A 17,705-nucleotide genomic window follows, 5' to 3' on the forward strand; every position below is an offset into this window, starting at 1 on the left:
AGTGGAAGTTAAACGGGCTCATTTAATTGTGGTAGTACCAGAGCCCGGATAGAGTTTTTTAGAATCTCTAAGCTCCACTCTGTCTCTGTGAAGAAGCGTATTAGACAGGTATCTATTCGCATCGAACGTGTATCGTTCGGTGCAAATTAAGATTTATAGGTCCTATCTGGACAAAATATGGTGGGGTGTAATAGTGTAATCACCCAACCCCAATATTTATAGAGCATCTGTATGTAATAGAAAAATGCTTAGGGTCAGTTAGAACTCAATATATTGTACTGGTAGTGTTTCTTTTCTCCAGATATTTGAGTACAAGACTCTAGATAACCAAGAGGAAATGTATGTACGATTGTACTTTATTCCTCTATATGCTAAAAGGAGCTGAGAATTGATGATGCAATGATGGTATCTGCTTTCAGCAGTTAATGCGTGGAAATAGTACTTTAGACTCTACGCGTTTCACCACATAGTCTTTGTGGATCATCAGGAGATATAGTACTCAAGCTATAGATAACGAATTTGTGTATATTCACAAGAAGATGAGATTGTATCACGTCACAGAGTATCATAAAGGATTAACAACTGAAATAGGTGATAAACTCTCAGTTTCACTAATAAGAAAAATAGGTCACTTAAGGTAAGTGAACTATTTAAAGAGTCTAAGGAGATGGATCCTGACTCAGAAGTGCCAATAGCTCCTGCTCCTAACTGAGGAAAAATGAGCTATTTCTAGGTCAGAGGGACTATGACGCAATAGTCATGCTATAGAGGTAGTCAAGCGGCCTGATATTAACAAAAGTGAAGCACTAGAAGGGGAGACAGCAATATGTGTCTGTTAGCCCCAATCTTAGTTGAATGTCAAAAAAGACAAAAGGAGAGAAACTAGTGCTTCAAAATAAGCCTAGAGGCTGCCGCAATGTCTAAGTCTCAAATCCCAATGATGGATTTTGAGATAAGCAAGAGGGGAACTAGTGCTTCTTATTAGAAAAAATAAGCCTAGAGGCTGCCGCAAGGTCTAAGTCTCAAATCCCGATGGTGGATTTTGAGATAAGCAAGTTGGTTAGGAGCCCCTCAAGTAGTAGCTAATGCCCTCATGTAAAAGAAAAAAAGAGCCCCAGCAGGAGCATAGCAGAGAGAGTAACCCGTCGCCTTGATGGTAGGCTAGGGAATCAGAGAGGCTAGGTAGGCTAGGGAATCAGAGAGAGTAACCCGTCGCCTTGATGGTAGGCTAGGGAATCATTCCCTAGCCTACCATCAAGGCGACGGGTTACTCTCTCTGCTATGCTCCTGCTGGGGCTCTTTTTTTCTTTTACATGAGGGCATTAGCTACTACTTGAGGGGCTCCTAACCAACTTGCTTATCTCAAAATCCACCATCGGGATTTGAGACTTAGACCTTGCGGCAGCCTCTAGGCTTATTTTTTCTAATAAGAAGCACTAGTTCCCCTCTTGCTTATCTCAAAATCCATCATTGGGATTTGAGACTTAGACATTGCGGCAGCCTCTAGGCTTATTTTGAAGCACTAGTTTCTCTCCTTTTGTCTTTTTTGACATTCAACTAAGATTGGGGCTAACAGACACATATTGCTGTCTCCCCTTCTAGTGCTTCACTTTTGTTAATATCAGGCCGCTTGACTACCTCTATAGCATGACTATTGCGTCATAGTCCCTCTGACCTAGAAATAGCTCATTTTTCCTCAGTTAGGAGCAGGAGCTATTGGCACTTCTGAGTCAGGATCCATCTCCTTAGACTCTTTAAATAGTTCACTTACCTTAAGTGACCTATTTTTCTTATTAGTGAAACAGAGTTTATCACCTATTTCAGTTGTTAATCCTTTATGATACTCTGTGACGTGATACAATCTCATCTTCTTGTGAATATACACAAATTCGTTATCTATAGCTTGAGTACTATATCTCCTGATGATCCACAAAGACTATGTGGTGAAACGCGTAGAGTCTAAAGTACTATTTCCACGCATTAACTGCTGAAAGCAGATACCATCATTGCATCATCAATTCTCAGCTCCTTTTAGCATATAGAGGAATAAAGTACAATCGTACATACATTTCCTCTTGGTTATCTAGAGTCTTGTACTCAAATATCTGGAGAAAAGAAACACTACCAGTACAATATATTGAGTTCTAACTGACCCTAAGCATTTTTCTATTACATACAGATGCTCTATAAATATTGGGGTTGGGTGATTACACTATTACACCCCACCATATTTTGTCCAGATAGGACCTATAAATCTTAATTTGCACCGAACGATACACGTTCGATGCGAATAGATACCTGTCTAATACGCTTCTTCACAGAGACAGAGTGGAGCTTAGAGATTCTAAAAAACTCTATCCGGGCTCTGGTACTACCACAATTAAATGAGCCCGTTTAACTTCCACTCTTGCTCTGTTGGGGTCTTTTAGATTCCTGTCCTAGTGGAGTGTTCGTAAACACTCATCGAGTGTCATAATCCAGGTCGCTACGGGTACCACTATTTGTTTCGTGGTCTACCTCACCTGGTTCCTTGTTTTTGTATGTTTGTCAGTGTTGTGCCCTTTCTTCGTTTTTTAATCGTATCTTATTAAAAATTTGAGTTTTAATGTATTACACATCAATGGGTTCAGCATTAGAAGAAAAGGCAAGTAGTTGAAAAGGTTGTGTAAAAATTGATTTCCCTTACTGTTCCTTTTTTTCCAAGGTCATTGCTCATTGAGGGTCCGCTGCCTGGGATCCCTACTGATCAGCTAATCCCTGTGCTGGTCAGCACTGTCTACAGTGCAAACGGTGCAGGGAATCAGCTTATCGACAGGGAACCCAAGTGGCAAACCCTTGTCCATCAACTATTAATGGCCTATTCCGAAATCGCTTATCAGGGCCGAGTCACACGGGCGCCGATCCGCCCATGTTTCTGCACGATAAGACCACTGCACTGCAGGAGCGGACGACTCTCCAAACCGGCCAGAAGAAAGAACACATGGCTAGCAATGGAGCCGGTCATGCGGAGATTCATCTGCATGCAGTGCGGCCGTCTTGTCGTGCAAAAACACGGGCGGATCAGCGCCCGTGTGACTGAGCCCTCAAGAGTAGAAGTCCTGAAAAAAAACCTTTAATTAATGTGGCATGGAGATTATGAGTTTATATGAGTTGGCAGTGCATGATGGGAGAACACTGCGCTGTATTGCTCATGTGCAGCTCAGAGTGTCGGAAGCTCCTCTCTGTCTGCTTCAGCAGCTTTCTCTGGCACTATGAGTGAGAGGGAGGTTGGTGCCAGTAAGTTGTAGGACCGGTGAGCTGTTGGCGGAGCTACAGTGCTGGCCGCTAAACAAGCTCTACACATGCAGGAAGTTGTAGGTAACAGTCTGTTGCTGTGTTTGCTGCGAAAGCAGATTGCTGGCTGCATGGGATGAATTTTCAGAATTTCCATTTTGTGCCCGGAAAACACCTTTAAAGGCAATACTATCTTATAATATACTACATTTCAAAAAAATTAGATTTTTTTTAACAGCTTTTGACACTTTTTATTTACATTGTCATCTCCAGGAAGAAAATCCACAGAATCATCTAAAAAAATTGAGTTCTAAATTAGAAAAGTTTGAAAAGGAGATGTCCAGACTGGAGCAGGAGAATGCAGTCCTAAGGGGTTCAGTAGAACTTCTTAGCAAAGAGGTTACCATGTCCCAACAAGAGGCACTGGAGCTGAACGAAGAACAAACCAGGTGAAGTAAAAACAGCTGCAAAATAAGATATTTTGTGCCATTTGGACTAATAGTGAACCGTCCACTAGTGAGCTGTCCCCATACTATGCTGCCTATAAACAGGACAGATCTGCTGTAATGTTTTACCTTACTTTATCAGGAAATAATGGGAAAGTGAGCAATTAGTATTAGTACCGTAATTAGTATTATTAATTTGATATTTTCTTTTTTCCTATATTTACTTATTTGCAAAGACATCAGGAAGAACTTAAGCTGAAGCAAAAAATGGAACTGGAGATTCTGAGACAAAGTCACCAAAAGGAGATCCAAGCCATGGTGTCCAAGTTCAGCAATGCCCAGTCATTTCTTCAGACGAAGGTTGTTGCATTAGAAGCTGAGTGAGTTCAATAACTTCTATTAGGCTATTATTTTCCATTTCTGCTCTTGCTGCCCATATTACTTGTTTCTTCCCTGCACCCTTTACCCATTGGCACCTGTGAACTTTCAAAAAGCATGTACCTCCATCCACCTCCTTTTGAAGTTTACTCTGTATGTTTAGTGTGCCTCTATTGAAGGCGCAAGGGATAATATACGCCAAAAGGCTTAGCACATACAATCATCAAAGTCTGCATAACAATATGTGAGAGGGGGTCGTGACTAGTGATGAGTGAACTTTTGAAAAGCTTGGTTCAGCTGCTTCACAGAACTTTTCTAAAAAAGTTTAGTTCGGTCTGACTTAATTCTAATCAAACTTGAAGTTCACTTGAACCCCTAAAACTGGTATATAACAGTGTCTAAAAGCCATAAAAGCCCAGTATAACATTCTACGAGTATTATACTGGGCTTTTATGGCTCTCAGACAGTGCTATACTTCAGTGTTTAGGACTAGTTTTGAACAAACTGAACCAGTAGCACCCTATTTTGGGTAGAACTTTGATAAAAGCTCGGTTCAGGTTCGTGCCAAATTGAACTTTTAGCAAAGTTCAACCCAAAACAGGGTTCTACTGGTTCGGTTCACAAAACACTAGCGCTGACCATTTGGCTGTATGGGGCCTGAACATTTCTGATGGTAATCCTGCTTGCAATATAGAAAACCGTTAAGGGGCCACTCCAGTGCTTTTTTAAATTAATTCGTTATGTAGCTATACCCCGGTATATATAATTTGGCTAGTGTTATCTTGGTTACTTATTTATTTTTGTCTGAAATTCCTGATTTTAGAAAGTCTTGTGATCTCAATTCTGACCAGCTCAGATTTACTTGGGGGTTATATATTCATTTTCTAGTCAACTTCCCAGTCTGTGTGATGCGATTACATGGATTTAGTACTGCAACTGCCTGCGCGGGACACAGTAATTCCTATCACAGTTACTGATGATGATCACACAGTTCCTGTCACACAGGCATAATAGAGGAGATCACAGCTCATCCTCCTGACTATATACTTATGGGCTGTACGTTTTTTAGGTGACAATAAAAATAATTCAGCGGTCCATCCCCACAGGCACAAATTGTATAGCCTTAACTAATGCTGGGCTGCTGCATCATGGGATTGATTGAAAGTAAAAAAATCTCACCATGCAGAGAGCAGCGCGGGCACTCACCTCTCCCGCAGCCCCGACTCTTTCATGTGCCGGCTGCCGGGCAGCCGGCGCATGCGCAGAGCAGGGCCGGCGAGTGACGTTTCTGTGCACACAGAAATAGAGCATGCCGCGCTTTGTTTGCCGCGCGAGATTTCGCGCGGCCAAATCACGGCCGTCTGCCTAGGATTGCGTTTGTTAACGCAATCCTATGGCAGCTTCCAGGGGCGAAAATTCCGCGGGAATTCCCGACACAGAATTTCCGCCCGTCTGCAGGCGGCCATACACAGAGGAGACCTCCAGAGGGTGACAGGTAATCGGGTGAGTGGGCAGAGATGGTAAAATGTCTTTTCGCCAGAGTGGCCCTTTAAGGTCTCCCATCAGATAGTGTGGTCCAGCTCAATGGAGGATCCCCATGATGATATGCTTCATTTTGCTATAATGAAAGGCAGCGCTTAAAGTAGACAGGAATGGAAATCGTATTAAATAATACGCCAAAGTATCAGTGGGAAATGTGATAACACATGAGGAAATGACTATTAAAACCGCTTAGTATAGTAGATGTGCCTTAATTCTTTTATTATGTAGCGTATAATAGGTTTGTAATTGGATCGAAACTGAGACTCTGATTACAAGCAGATTCCATTTTTCTTAAACACAGGCTGAAAGATATAGAAGATAAGGGGAAGAAGCTGGCCCGTCCAGAGGATTTGCATCTCATAAACTGCTTGCAGGATAAACTGACAGATAAGGATCAGATTATTAAGCATTTACTGGTAAGCAGACTTTTATTCTAAGATCTCAGGTATGTATTAGAATACAGCAGATTATTGCACAGTTAGCCATGATAGTCCTATTTCTGCTGGATTAATTAGGATTTATTTCGAATACTAATATAGGAGAGATTTAGATATGTTTTTCAAAATCATTTTATGTTCTTGGCTTTGGACCACCCCCATCAGAGTTTTTACTAACTGTTCGGTGTTGCTTATATAGCACCAACATATTTCGCAGCACTGTGCATACATGGTTATCATTCACATTCATCGCTGTCCAAAAAATGTTCACGATCTAATGTCCTTATCACGAACACGCCAAAGGGACAATTAACCTCTTTAGTGGCACGCCCGGAAAATCTCCTAAAAATCAGTGTTGAAATGTGCTGAAGACTACTTAAAGGGGTTGTCTCGCGGCAGCAAGTGGGGTTAAGCACTTCTGTATGGCCATATTAATGCACTTTGTAATATACATCATGCATTAAATATGAGCCATACAGAAGTTATTCACTTACCTGTTCCGTTGCTGGTGTCCCCGTCTCCATGGCTCCGTCTAATTTCGCTGTCTGCTTGCTTTTTTAGACGCGCTTGCGCAGTCCGGTCTTCTTCTTCTGGTTCGTCCGGGCACGAACGGCGTTCTGGCTCTGCCCCATTCTACGCGTCATTGCGTAGCTCCGCCCCGTCACGTGTGCCGATTCCAGCCAATCAGGAGGCTGGAATCGGCAATGGAACGCACAGAGCCCATGGTGCACCATGGGAGAAGACCCGCGGTGCACCATGGGAGAAAACCGCAGTGCATCCTTGGGAAAAGAACCAGCGTCCATCTTTGGGAAACGTTTTATAAGTTGCTGAAACACAAGAACTGTGAGTAGAAACCTGCTTTATAAGCCATTTACACTGGTGCATAGTAATGTATGCTTAAGAAGGGGGACTGGGCAAAAAAAAAAATCACTGTTGCCTCGAGACAACCCCTTTAAACCTGCCACTGAAGAGTTTAAAGGGGTCATCCAGGGATGTTGTCTTTTCCTAAAAACTGCTCAGCTTGCTGTATCAATATAAAATAAGTTGGTCAGGAGAGGAATGGTTTCTCCTTTGGGAGAGCACTTAGAATGTATGAGGAGACTCATAAGGTCATGCATGCAAATGGAAAGATGGAATAATCCTTCTACAGCACCACCTATTGGATGGCAGCATTCCTGCAAGTCAATGTCAGACTTTTTAACAAACCTTGTAACAATGACTGAGAATTGTGAGCCAAAGCAAGAATAAAGATGTACACACAGGTGTTTCGGGGTGATTGCCGTTCATCAGTGTGCTCTCCCTAAAGAGAAACAATACCTTTCTTGACCCACGTCTATAAGCTTCTTACTAGGCAAGCCAGAAACCTACTGCACACTGATGAGGGGCATTCACCTCAAAACGGCTGTCTGTGCATGGTTATTCTGGCTTTGGCTCACAATTCCCAGTCAATGGTATAAAGCTTGTTAAAAAGTCTGATATTGACTTGCAGTAATGCTGCCTTCCAATACTGTAGAAGTATTATTCCATCTTACCATTCACATTAAAGAAGATATGCTCACCTTCCCTGTCATCTCCCCCCCCTTCCCCACCGCTCTCGTTCTACCAGTGCCCGGTCCTCATGGGTCTTCACATCCAGGTACAGAGTGATGATGTCCCAACACTGATGATTAGCTGATGGTTGCAGCTAATCGCTGACTGAAGTGAGCTGGTGATTTGCCGAAGTGGTCACATGGCCCTGCTGTCAGTGACATCATTGGTGACTCCCTAAACTTGGAGCTGAAGATCAACAGGGACTAGTCTTCACTACTGGGTGCAGGGAGCTGGTTGCTATAGAACAAGTCACAACATTTCTGTAAGGCTTCCCTCAAACATGCCTTGCAGTAAGCGTCACGATTTTACTTATGCCTTCGGCCGCGGTGAGCTGCGGCCGACAGCGGAGTTGAGCATACCTCATCATTGAGGTGCACTAAACAGGTAAAAGTCTAACAGACAGTGCTCGAAAATCACAGAGCTGGAAAGCTGCGATTGAGCGGCTGACTGAGCGGTCCCATTGAAAACAATGGGAGTGTTATACTGTGATTGGCGCAGTGCTGAAAGTGTGGTGCTGGGTGTGGATTTCTCCAGCCAGTCAAATTTCCCAGCTCTCAGACCCCTGTGTGTTGGATGCCTGTGTCTCCGGAGGCCCCTTTTTGAGGGGAAGGTACTGTTAGAGTGTGCTACTGTTCTACATGGGTTTGCAGCAGCGCGTCCCCACAGGTGGGGTTGATTGAGCTGGCTAGGTGTTGATTTCTCCAGCCAGTGAATCCCCCAGGTCTGCTGCTCATATATACCAGATCCTCTGCAAGAGGCTGCTGGGCTTTCCTCTGTTTGTTCATTGTGTTCAGTCTAAACCTGAGGTTTCAGTGTTGTATGCAAATCCCTGGCGTGTTGGTGTGAGCTGTGTTCAGTCCTGCTGTGTTTCGTTTGTCACCTAGGTCTAGGTAGGTCCCTACCTTTCAGTACGGGGCCATCCCTGTCGGGACGATCGCCCTGTATGCAGGCAAGAGTCGCTATTGGGCAGTCACATTTGCAGTAGAGGAGCAGTGTTAGGAGGTGACGATTGATCAAGGCAAAGAGCACAATAATCTCACACTGAGGGAGTGGCAAGGCCAGGCTTTTATAGGAAGTCCAATCAAGACAGATGCGGGGTCATGACCAGGAGGCAGGAATTGGGTTAACCGGAACATAGAAACAAGGCTACGGTTTGCAGCAGAATTTGTCCAAAGGCTTGAATGGCTAAACAGAGAGAACCACTGGTCTGGAAACAGGAGGTCCTGCGCTCAAGTCCTGACAATTTCTTATGCTTAAATTCCATACGGGAAGATTTATAGTAATTAGTGCAAAGAAAAAGTGGAGCAGTTCTTCATGCCAACCATTCACATTCCACTCCTATTTTTTGAAGCAGGGATCATTCTTCAAATGGAAAAAGCAATCAGATTACAATTAACTGGAGGAATTGTCAGCTCACCCAGCCTTGCTATTCAACCCCATACCTAGTGCACAGAAACAGAGAGACTGCTGATAAGCATAGAAGAAAATGAAAGTTTTCCAGCAACTCAGACAGCATAAAAGACTTCTTTATTTCAACATTTCTGTAGAAACATGGATAAAAGAACCCAGACTAGATGTTTACATGCCTCCATGTTTTGAGCAGGAGCTCTGTTCTTACTGAAATAAATAAGTCTTTTATGCTGTCTGAGTTGCTGAAAAACCTTCATTTTCCCCTATGCTTATCAGCAGTCGCTCTCTGTTACATTTTATTCTAAGCAATCCAATTAGTTGCGAGGGGCAACGTCTCCACTCTTCTTGTAGACCAGGTCTGGTAACGCTTTCCCAAAGTCTGTCTCTAAACTCCCTATAAAGAAACAAAGTATTCAGAATATTTATTATCTTACAGGAAATTCAAAACTTTAATGACGATATGATGCCAATAACTCAAGAAACACATAGAAGTCAGTCCTTCTCCTGCAACCCAAATGCTGGAAGCCTAACACCCACATTAAAGGTGAGACTCCATATATCAGTAAGTGAAAAGTTATAGTGATAGGTCCATCATTTAATTTTTACTTCTGTTTATTTTTAAGAAATATTGACGTATTTTTGGGGCCGTGTGCTGTCGGTGTAATTCCCCTACAACACACGGCACCATTATAGCCTAATGGACCTATAGACATGAACTATTTTTCACATAGATCCATGATTTGTGTGGAAAATTGCATGGCCTATCCTATAAATGTTTGTTTCATGGGCAGGAAATAGGACATGCTGATGCATGCCAACATGCTGTGTCTGTATATACCAGAGAGCACACAAACTAGAGTTTGCATGCTCTCCAATGTGAGTCTCTACGGCACAATTCGTAGTAGTGTACACCTACCCTTAGAAGATCAATTTTTTTTCCTGTTAGAGTCGTAGGAAATTGGAGACTTATGGAGGTATAGTAGAGTACTCAAGTACAGTCCAGTTACTCTTATGGAATGTTGCAGTTTGCTAATAGGTGTATAATAGGTGTCCGTGATGTCATTTGCGGACGGGCGGCAGAGCGGACAGCTTCCATTGTCTTCAATGAGAACTCAATTAGCTAAATCCAGGCAGCCATTATTGGTGAGCTGAATATGCATAGTATATCTAATAGATATGTGATTTTGTGACTATTTCCTACCATACAATATTTGGAATGTTGAAACAGTACGAATGCATTTAGGTAGACGTGGACAAATCCAACAGCATCAGCTTTATAATCAATAAATTGGTTTTACGCTTCCAGAACGGTGAATGTACTGTTCACATTGTCTTGTCTTCCAGAAGAAGAAGCTTGGCGAGGTACCTACCCGTGTCATCAGTGTCCCTAATTTAGCTGCTTATGAGAAAAGCTTTAGTAATAATGTTACTTCCAAAAATACAATGAATCCAATGCGGAGCTCTCCTAGTTTAGACCACACCGTCAAGCCTGGATACCCGTTCAGACAGCCAGCGCAGCTGCTAGATATCATACGTCCTAACAGGTAATCATGGGGCCCTATAACCTGGTTTTATTTCATTACATGGTGATGCATATGGAACGTACTTATGTACTTTATACCCACAGCATTACATCTTATCTCACGAGACAATGAAGCGCTACATCATATAACAAAGTTACCCCTCCACGGGACAAACACATGCATACGGTCATAAAGTTCTCACAAGCCGAATTCGTGCAGCAACCACTACAGACCCCTATAATAAAGACACCTACAGTGCTTCCCATTGAGCCACTGCTTGGGTTTCCAAGTGGTTGTAGCTGAATTATAAGTTATCATTTATCCACAGGATAGGGGATAACTTGCTGATCGGTGGGGGTCTTACTGCTGAAACCCCCACAGATCCTGAGGACGGGGGTTCCGTGTCCCCCATTTATAACTGAGGGGATGCTTCTCCCTCCTGCAGTAGCGTCACATTGAATGGAGGACTGGCCGAGCATGCGTGGATGGCGCTCCATTCATTTCAATGGGGCTGATGGAAATACACAAACCCTTGTCACTTGGCTATCTCCGTCAGTCCCATTGAAAATAAATGGAGCTAAAGCGTGCTTGTTGGACTGTCGCTCCATTCAATCTCCTTCTTACTGCAAGGGGTGCAGTAAGCCCACAGTGAGGAGGATGGGAGACATGGGACCCCCATTCTGAGGGTAGGTAGGGGTTTCGCTGATCAGCAAGCTCTCTTCTATCCTGTGTATAGAGGATAACTTGACATTCCGATGCAACCCTTTTATGTCACGGTCCCCATATGTTCCAGTCATAGTTCCCCCACAGTACCTCTATGAGTCTCAGGCACAGTGTCCCTCCCAATAACAGTTCCCCCATTACAGTGACAAGTGTAGTGGCTCACATAACAGTAACAGCACTAGTGCACCTTAAAGGGGTTTCCCAAGTTTTGCCTTTTATCACCTATACACAAGATAGGTGATGAAAGACTAATTGGTGGGGGTGTCGCTGCTAAGACCCCCACTGATCCCAAGAATGGGGTTCCCATGTGCCTGTTTTTTTTCTCCTCACTTTAGGCTCACTGCACCCCAGCAGTGTGAAGGAGATTGAATGGAGCAGCACCCTTGCACATAAGTTCGATGGGACTAACGGAAATAGCCAAGTAGAAGCATTCGGATATCTCTAGCAATCCCATTGAAGATTAATGGATTGGCACTGCGACCGCTGCTCCATTCAATCTTCTACTCACTGTAGGAGGTACAGTGATCCCACAATGAGGAAGAGAAGGAGACCCCGGACCCCAATTCTCAACATTGGTGGAAATGTCAGTGGTGAGACCCCCACTGATCAGACATTTATCACCTATCCTCTGGATTGGTCATAGAAGTCAATCTTGAAAATACCCCTTAAGGCCTCCTGCACACGGGCAGATGGGTCTCCGGATCCCGCAGCAAAATCCGACCCTGTGCCCGGCCGGTGCCCCTGCGTACTTGTCCGGAATCTACTTTATCTGAACTGCAGATGGACTGGCAGTCACGCCGGCACACGCGCGCAGTACAGGTTTTGACGCACTGTTTCTAGGCCATAACATGAATACCGTGACCTTTTCGTAATGATGATTGCGGAAGGGCCGCTGGTCAGATGGCTTCCATTGACTTCAATGGAAGCCAGCTGCACGGACTCCACCAGAAATAGAGCATGCAGCGATTTTTCCTGGGTGAGCAGAAAATTGCAATGAATTTCCACTCGTGTGCAGGAAAAAAAATCGCTTTTCCATTGCATGCTATTGGCGGTATTTGCTGCGGAATCCAGAGGCGAACGTCTGCTCCTGATTCCGCAATGCAAATCCGCCCGTGTGCAGATAGCCCTAATGAAACTAGAACAGCATTGTACTAACCTCCTCCTCCCTCTATGTTCTACTGATCAACTGGTATTGGATTCCCACTGATCGCATTGATAGCCTATTCAAAAGATATGGCAATAGTAGATGTTCCTAAATATCTACTATTAAAAAACCTCTTTTAACTCACGATTGGCTGAATTAACAGTGGTAAAGGGGTATTACTAAATTTGAGTAATAAAAAACCAACCAAAATAGGCTCCCAGATAGCTACACTTGGAAGGTTGGTCATACTAAACTACAAACCAGAGAGAACTGGGCTCATGTGTATCACTAGAGGCTGCTGGATGACAGTGTGGAGTATTATACAGGGTGCGCTGACAGTGCGGAGTATTATAAGGTGAGGGGCAGTGCTTCTTAGTGTACATTGTGGACTCTTCACTCTGCGTTTGTTTAAAGGGGTTTTCCTACTGTAAACTACTAATGTCCTATCCTTAGGATAGGTCAACATCAGTTGTTTCACGCGGGTCTGCTGCTCAAAATCCATCACAATCAGTTGATTAAATTAACAGCGCCAACGTGAGCGCCACTGTTACTTCAGCTCAAACCAGGCACAGTGCTGTACATTGTATAGCAGCTGTGCTTGGTATTGCAGCTCAATCCCATTCACCTAAATGGGACTGAGCTGCACTCAGGCCATGTTACCGATGAACGTGACCTTACTTCAGCGCCGCAGCCTCTTCAATCAGCTGATCAGTAGTGATCATGAGTGGCCGACCCCTGAGGACCTTATTTTTAGGATAGGTCATCAATAGTGACTCCAGGAAAATCCCTTCAAGGATATTTAAACTATAGAAAATCCATAAATGTTTGATAGATGGACGTCCGTGACCCACATTCTGCAAACTACAATAGAAAAACTGGAGCATGCTTGCCTCTTCCATGCCTGTCCATGGTGGAAGAAGTAAAGTTTCACCATTTAGGTCTCATGCTCGCCTTCTGCTAAGTGTGTTGCTGTGGTGTTAACAATATACGCTAAGGCTGGGGGTTCACTATTAACAACCTTCAGTACCGTAAGAATTACTTTTACCACCATGATCCTCACTAATCTAGACAAAACAGCCAAGTGTCATTTTTTATATCTAGAACACCAAAATAATAATTCTAGACTGTCTTTTCTTAGAACCTTGCGCAGCTCCGTTCCTTGGTCATTCACCCTAGAAATGTATTAACCCTTTCTAATCCACTGTCTGACATCTAAAGACAGTCTGATTGAAGGCTGTACAACTCCAATGTCGGAAGACGCCCAGCAGGGTATTCTTACTGTAGATTACTGTCCGCTCCGTTGTTGGGAGCCTCTCCAGCATGTCACATTCCGCAGTACTGGCTCTGGCCAGCAGATGGCGCCCCTGTATTATGGCAGAAAGAGAAAGCTCCCTAGGAAAAACCCTGAATCTAAAATTGGATTGCAAAGTGTTAAGACATCAACAACGGGGTGTTTCACCTTGTCAAAGGGGTGTGTGCCTAATGGGTTATATGGACAAGGGTTGTCTGCATCACTGTTCCCTTTTAGTACTGCACATTGACATCTCTTTGTGGATATTTTGTGTATTTCTTGACATTCTGTTTGTTGTTTTAAGGCGCAATCCCTGCAATGTGTCATCGAAGACGGAAACAAAAGATCCAGAGACCAAGCGCCCAGAATGGTTCACTAAGTATTTTTCATTTTGAAAAGGAAAAACAAAACCGATAATACAACTGCTGACTCCGATATGTCGCTACATCATGATTGCACTCATTTCACTGTCGTTAGAGCTTCACTGTAAAGTTGAATTTTATGAATAAAATATTCTTTGAACTTTTTCTTTATATGAAATGAAATAATTTATTCCTAAAAAAATAAAAAGTATATTAAAACCTAATATATATGCAGCTATCGGGGAATTATACCTGGGTACAAAACAGACAAATTTAGCTGTGCTATATCGGCACACTGGAAGAAGTGTAGTGGTATGTCATTCCCACTCAGGAACTGTCGAAACTCCGGCGGAACACGGACACAGCGCACATAACTCATGGACTGACATAACACACTATCAACAAATGCCCAAAACATGACCAAGTATACCTGCATGCATAAGTATAAGCCCGCGAGCCCACATCAAGGGTATGCGTTGTCTTGCGGGTTCCTACTATAATGAAACAACTTCCACATGAAACCTGCCTGCAGGTGGGGCGATCATCCCGACAAGGACGGCCCCGTGCTGGAACTTAGTAACCTACCGTGTTCCCCCGAAAATAAGACAGTGTCTTATATTAATTTTTGTTCAAAAAGGTTTTGCTTTTTTACATGTATAGCTGCCTGGACACTATTTAAATTGACTTTTTAAATTAACTGTTAGCAGGGCTTAATTTTGGAGTAGGGCTTATATTTCAAGCATCCTCAAAAAGCCTGAAAAATCACTTTGCATCCTCAAAAATTCTGGAAAACCATGCTATGTCTTATTTTCAGGGTATGTCTTATTTTCTGGGAAACAGGGTACCTAGATGACAAACTATACACAGCAGGACTGAACACAGCTCACACCAACGCGCCAGGGATTTGCATACAACACAGCACACCATGCACCCGGAAGAGGACTGTCCGCACCTCATGTCCGGCACTCTGAACAGACATGCAGGAACATGACACTGTTTACACTGAACAAACAGAGGAAAGCCCAGCAGCCTCTAGCAGAGGAGCTGGTATATATGAGCAGCAGACCGGTGTGACTGGCTGGCTGGCAAAATTCACACCCAGACAGCTCAATCAACTCCACCTGTGGGGCTGCGCTGCTGGAAACCCATGTAAAACAACAGACCCCAGCAGCACACCCTAACAGTACCTCCCCCTTAAAAAGAAGCCTCCGGAGACACAGGCACCAAACACACAGGAGTCTGAGACCTGGGGGACTGGCTGGCTGGAGAAATCCACAACCAGCCAGCTCAATCAACCCCATCTGTGGGGGCTGCGCTGGAACCTAGCATGTAGTCTAGAGATAATATCTGAAGCTAGTAGAGATGAGCGAACGTGTTCTTAACGAACACTTACGCACCCGGACACCGGCTTTACCGAGGACTTCAGTGTCCGCGCGTAAAGATTCGGGGGGCGCCGGGGGGCGGGGAGAGGCGCGGCGGCGCGGGCGGCAGCAGCGGGGAACAGGGGGGGGCCCTCTCTCTCTCCCTCTCCCCCCCCACTCCCCGCCGCACCCCCCCGCGCTGCCCCGGCGACCCCCGAACTTTTTTCGCCCGAAACACGGAATTGCTCGCAAAGTTCGGTGTTCGGGCGAAAAGGGGCGGAGCCGAACACGTTCGCTCATCTTTAGAAGCTAGGCAATACATGCTTAATGGGGTTCTGTGTTTATAAGAAATTTTTTCAGGACTGGGCAGGTGATAAAATAAAGACAATATACACACCAATTCCCAATCACCTGGGAGCCAGTTGAGCCGCTCCCACCACCCCGTCCGCAGATGGCTGCCAGGTGACCTCTGCGGCTAATCAAAGGCCGCAGTGAACTTCTGGCATTGTAGCGCTCAGAATTTGAGTGCAGATGCCAGGAGTTTTGATGTTAATGCTGCGGCCTCTGATTGGCCAAAGTGGTCATCTGACTTTCAGCAGCAACCAGCAGATGGGGAAGAGGATAGGACAGTAGGAGCAGATCAGCTGGGTCCTGGGTGGCCCGGGATAGGTGACTATACCAGTTTTTCCAGTGCCCAGTCTTTACAAAGTTTTTTACTACAGAATATGCTGTACCAATCTACCATAGACTCCCATGTTTCCGATCACAGATACTGTGTGCAATAAAGATCGCGCCATGTACTATTTTGGCGCATATTCCGCACGCATACATGCCAGGATAGTGCATGATGATCAACAGTCCACAGTAAGTATGTAATATCATTATGCTCGTGTGCACCCACCCTTAAAACCACATAACTAGAGATGAGTGAGCGTACTCGCTAAGGCAAATTACTCGAGCGAGTGTTGCCATTTTCGAGTACATGTCCGCTCATCCCAAAAGATTTGGGGGCCGGTGGGGAGATCTCTCTCTTCCCCCACTCACATCCGCAACTCACCGCTCACCCCGGCTGGCCCCTGAATCTTTTGGCATAAAGTAAAAGATTAAAAGCATGCATTTTTTAGGCCCCACGGCCACCCCAAATACAAAGTGGGGCGAAGTTACTGCAAAGTCAATACAAGATAAGGCTGCAGAAACTCTGTGGGGATATTGCATATTTATCAATAGTATCTGGGTAATGAAGCAAGCAACTCTGTTTTTATCACCAAACTTAATTCCCCCCTCCCTTCCCCCACATCCTTTTGTGATTGGGGCCTATAAAGGTGGTTTTAATTTTGTGACTGAAACACTTTGCAAATACAAGCAAAAACTTATTTGAAGTTAGGCCAGGCTCACACGAGCGTATGATTACCGCATATTAAGCGTGCACTATGCGCTCGTGATACGCGGTAACTCGCAGGCAGTTACTATCCCTTACGCAGTTCCATTCACATTTGCAAGTCGGAATAGTGTAATAAGCAAGTGCCAAAAAATCCCCAAAACACAGCATGTTCTATTCTGCGACACACACACACACACACACACACAGTTCTGTATGGGAGTGTGTATGGGCGGCATGTATACACACTGCTGCAAACCGACTGCACAGGAATTAACAAAAAACACAGGTGGAATGCGCATGATAGCATGCGTGAGATATGCTGTCCTGCGCAGGACAATTTCACTGCCATACGTGATGATAGGCCGGGTCACCAATGGCTTCACAGCGGTAAAGAGCTGTGTGACCCATGCAGCGTTTTAGGTTTACGGCTGAGTCAGCCTGGCCTTACTTTGGTACTAGGTTTGTCAGTATATGGGGAGCAGCACCTACAGCAGCTGGTTTCTTCTCGAATCTTCTGAAAAGGTGTGCCAGCCTGTCAGAACTGATTGGAGAGTGTAAGTGAGTAGGGACATCACACTTTGAAAAGGGGAACACCACCTAGCTGTCAAAATTGGCCTAAATTTCCAGAAGAAATAAGGAGGAACGATGTAGAGCCATGAAAGAATATTGCTATTTAATGTGGAATGCGTGCCCTGACTAAAGCCCCATTTACACGCAACGATTATTGCTCAAAATTTGTTCAAACAATGGCTTTTGAGCGATAATCGTTGCGTGTAAAAGCGTCCACCTTTCACTCTTCAGCTTTTTAGGAGAGCATAAAATCCATCGTTCAGCCGGAGAGAGA

The 17,705-nt window shown here is 44.4% G+C and overlaps 1 protein-coding gene across 7 annotated transcripts in view; it reads left to right on the forward strand.

The window, feature by feature from the left end:
• FAM184B (family with sequence similarity 184 member B) overlaps positions 1-14,262 on the forward strand; it is a 95,123-nt gene extending 80,861 nt beyond the window's left edge. For 6 of the 7 annotated variants that reach the window (XM_066573241.1, XM_066573244.1, XM_066573243.1 and 3 more), the window contains exons 9-14: positions 3,547-3,722; positions 3,956-4,099; positions 5,941-6,055; positions 9,513-9,620; positions 10,421-10,620; positions 14,062-14,262. In XM_066573241.1, the coding sequence (XP_066429338.1) occupies positions 3,547-3,722; positions 3,956-4,099; positions 5,941-6,055; positions 9,513-9,620; positions 10,421-10,620; positions 14,062-14,152 (834 nt within the window). In that variant the 3' untranslated portion in view covers positions 14,153-14,262. The remainder of the gene's footprint in view (positions 1-3,546; positions 3,723-3,955; positions 4,100-5,940; positions 6,056-9,512; positions 9,621-10,420; positions 10,621-14,061) is intronic. The other variant, XM_066573245.1, reaches the window with a different exon arrangement.
• The last annotated feature ends 3,443 nt before the right edge of the window (positions 14,263-17,705 follow it).

The sequence above is a fragment of the Eleutherodactylus coqui genome, chromosome 7 (genome assembly GCF_035609145.1).
Source record: "Eleutherodactylus coqui strain aEleCoq1 chromosome 7, aEleCoq1.hap1, whole genome shotgun sequence".
Lineage (NCBI taxonomy): Eukaryota > Metazoa > Chordata > Amphibia > Anura > Eleutherodactylidae > Eleutherodactylus > Eleutherodactylus coqui.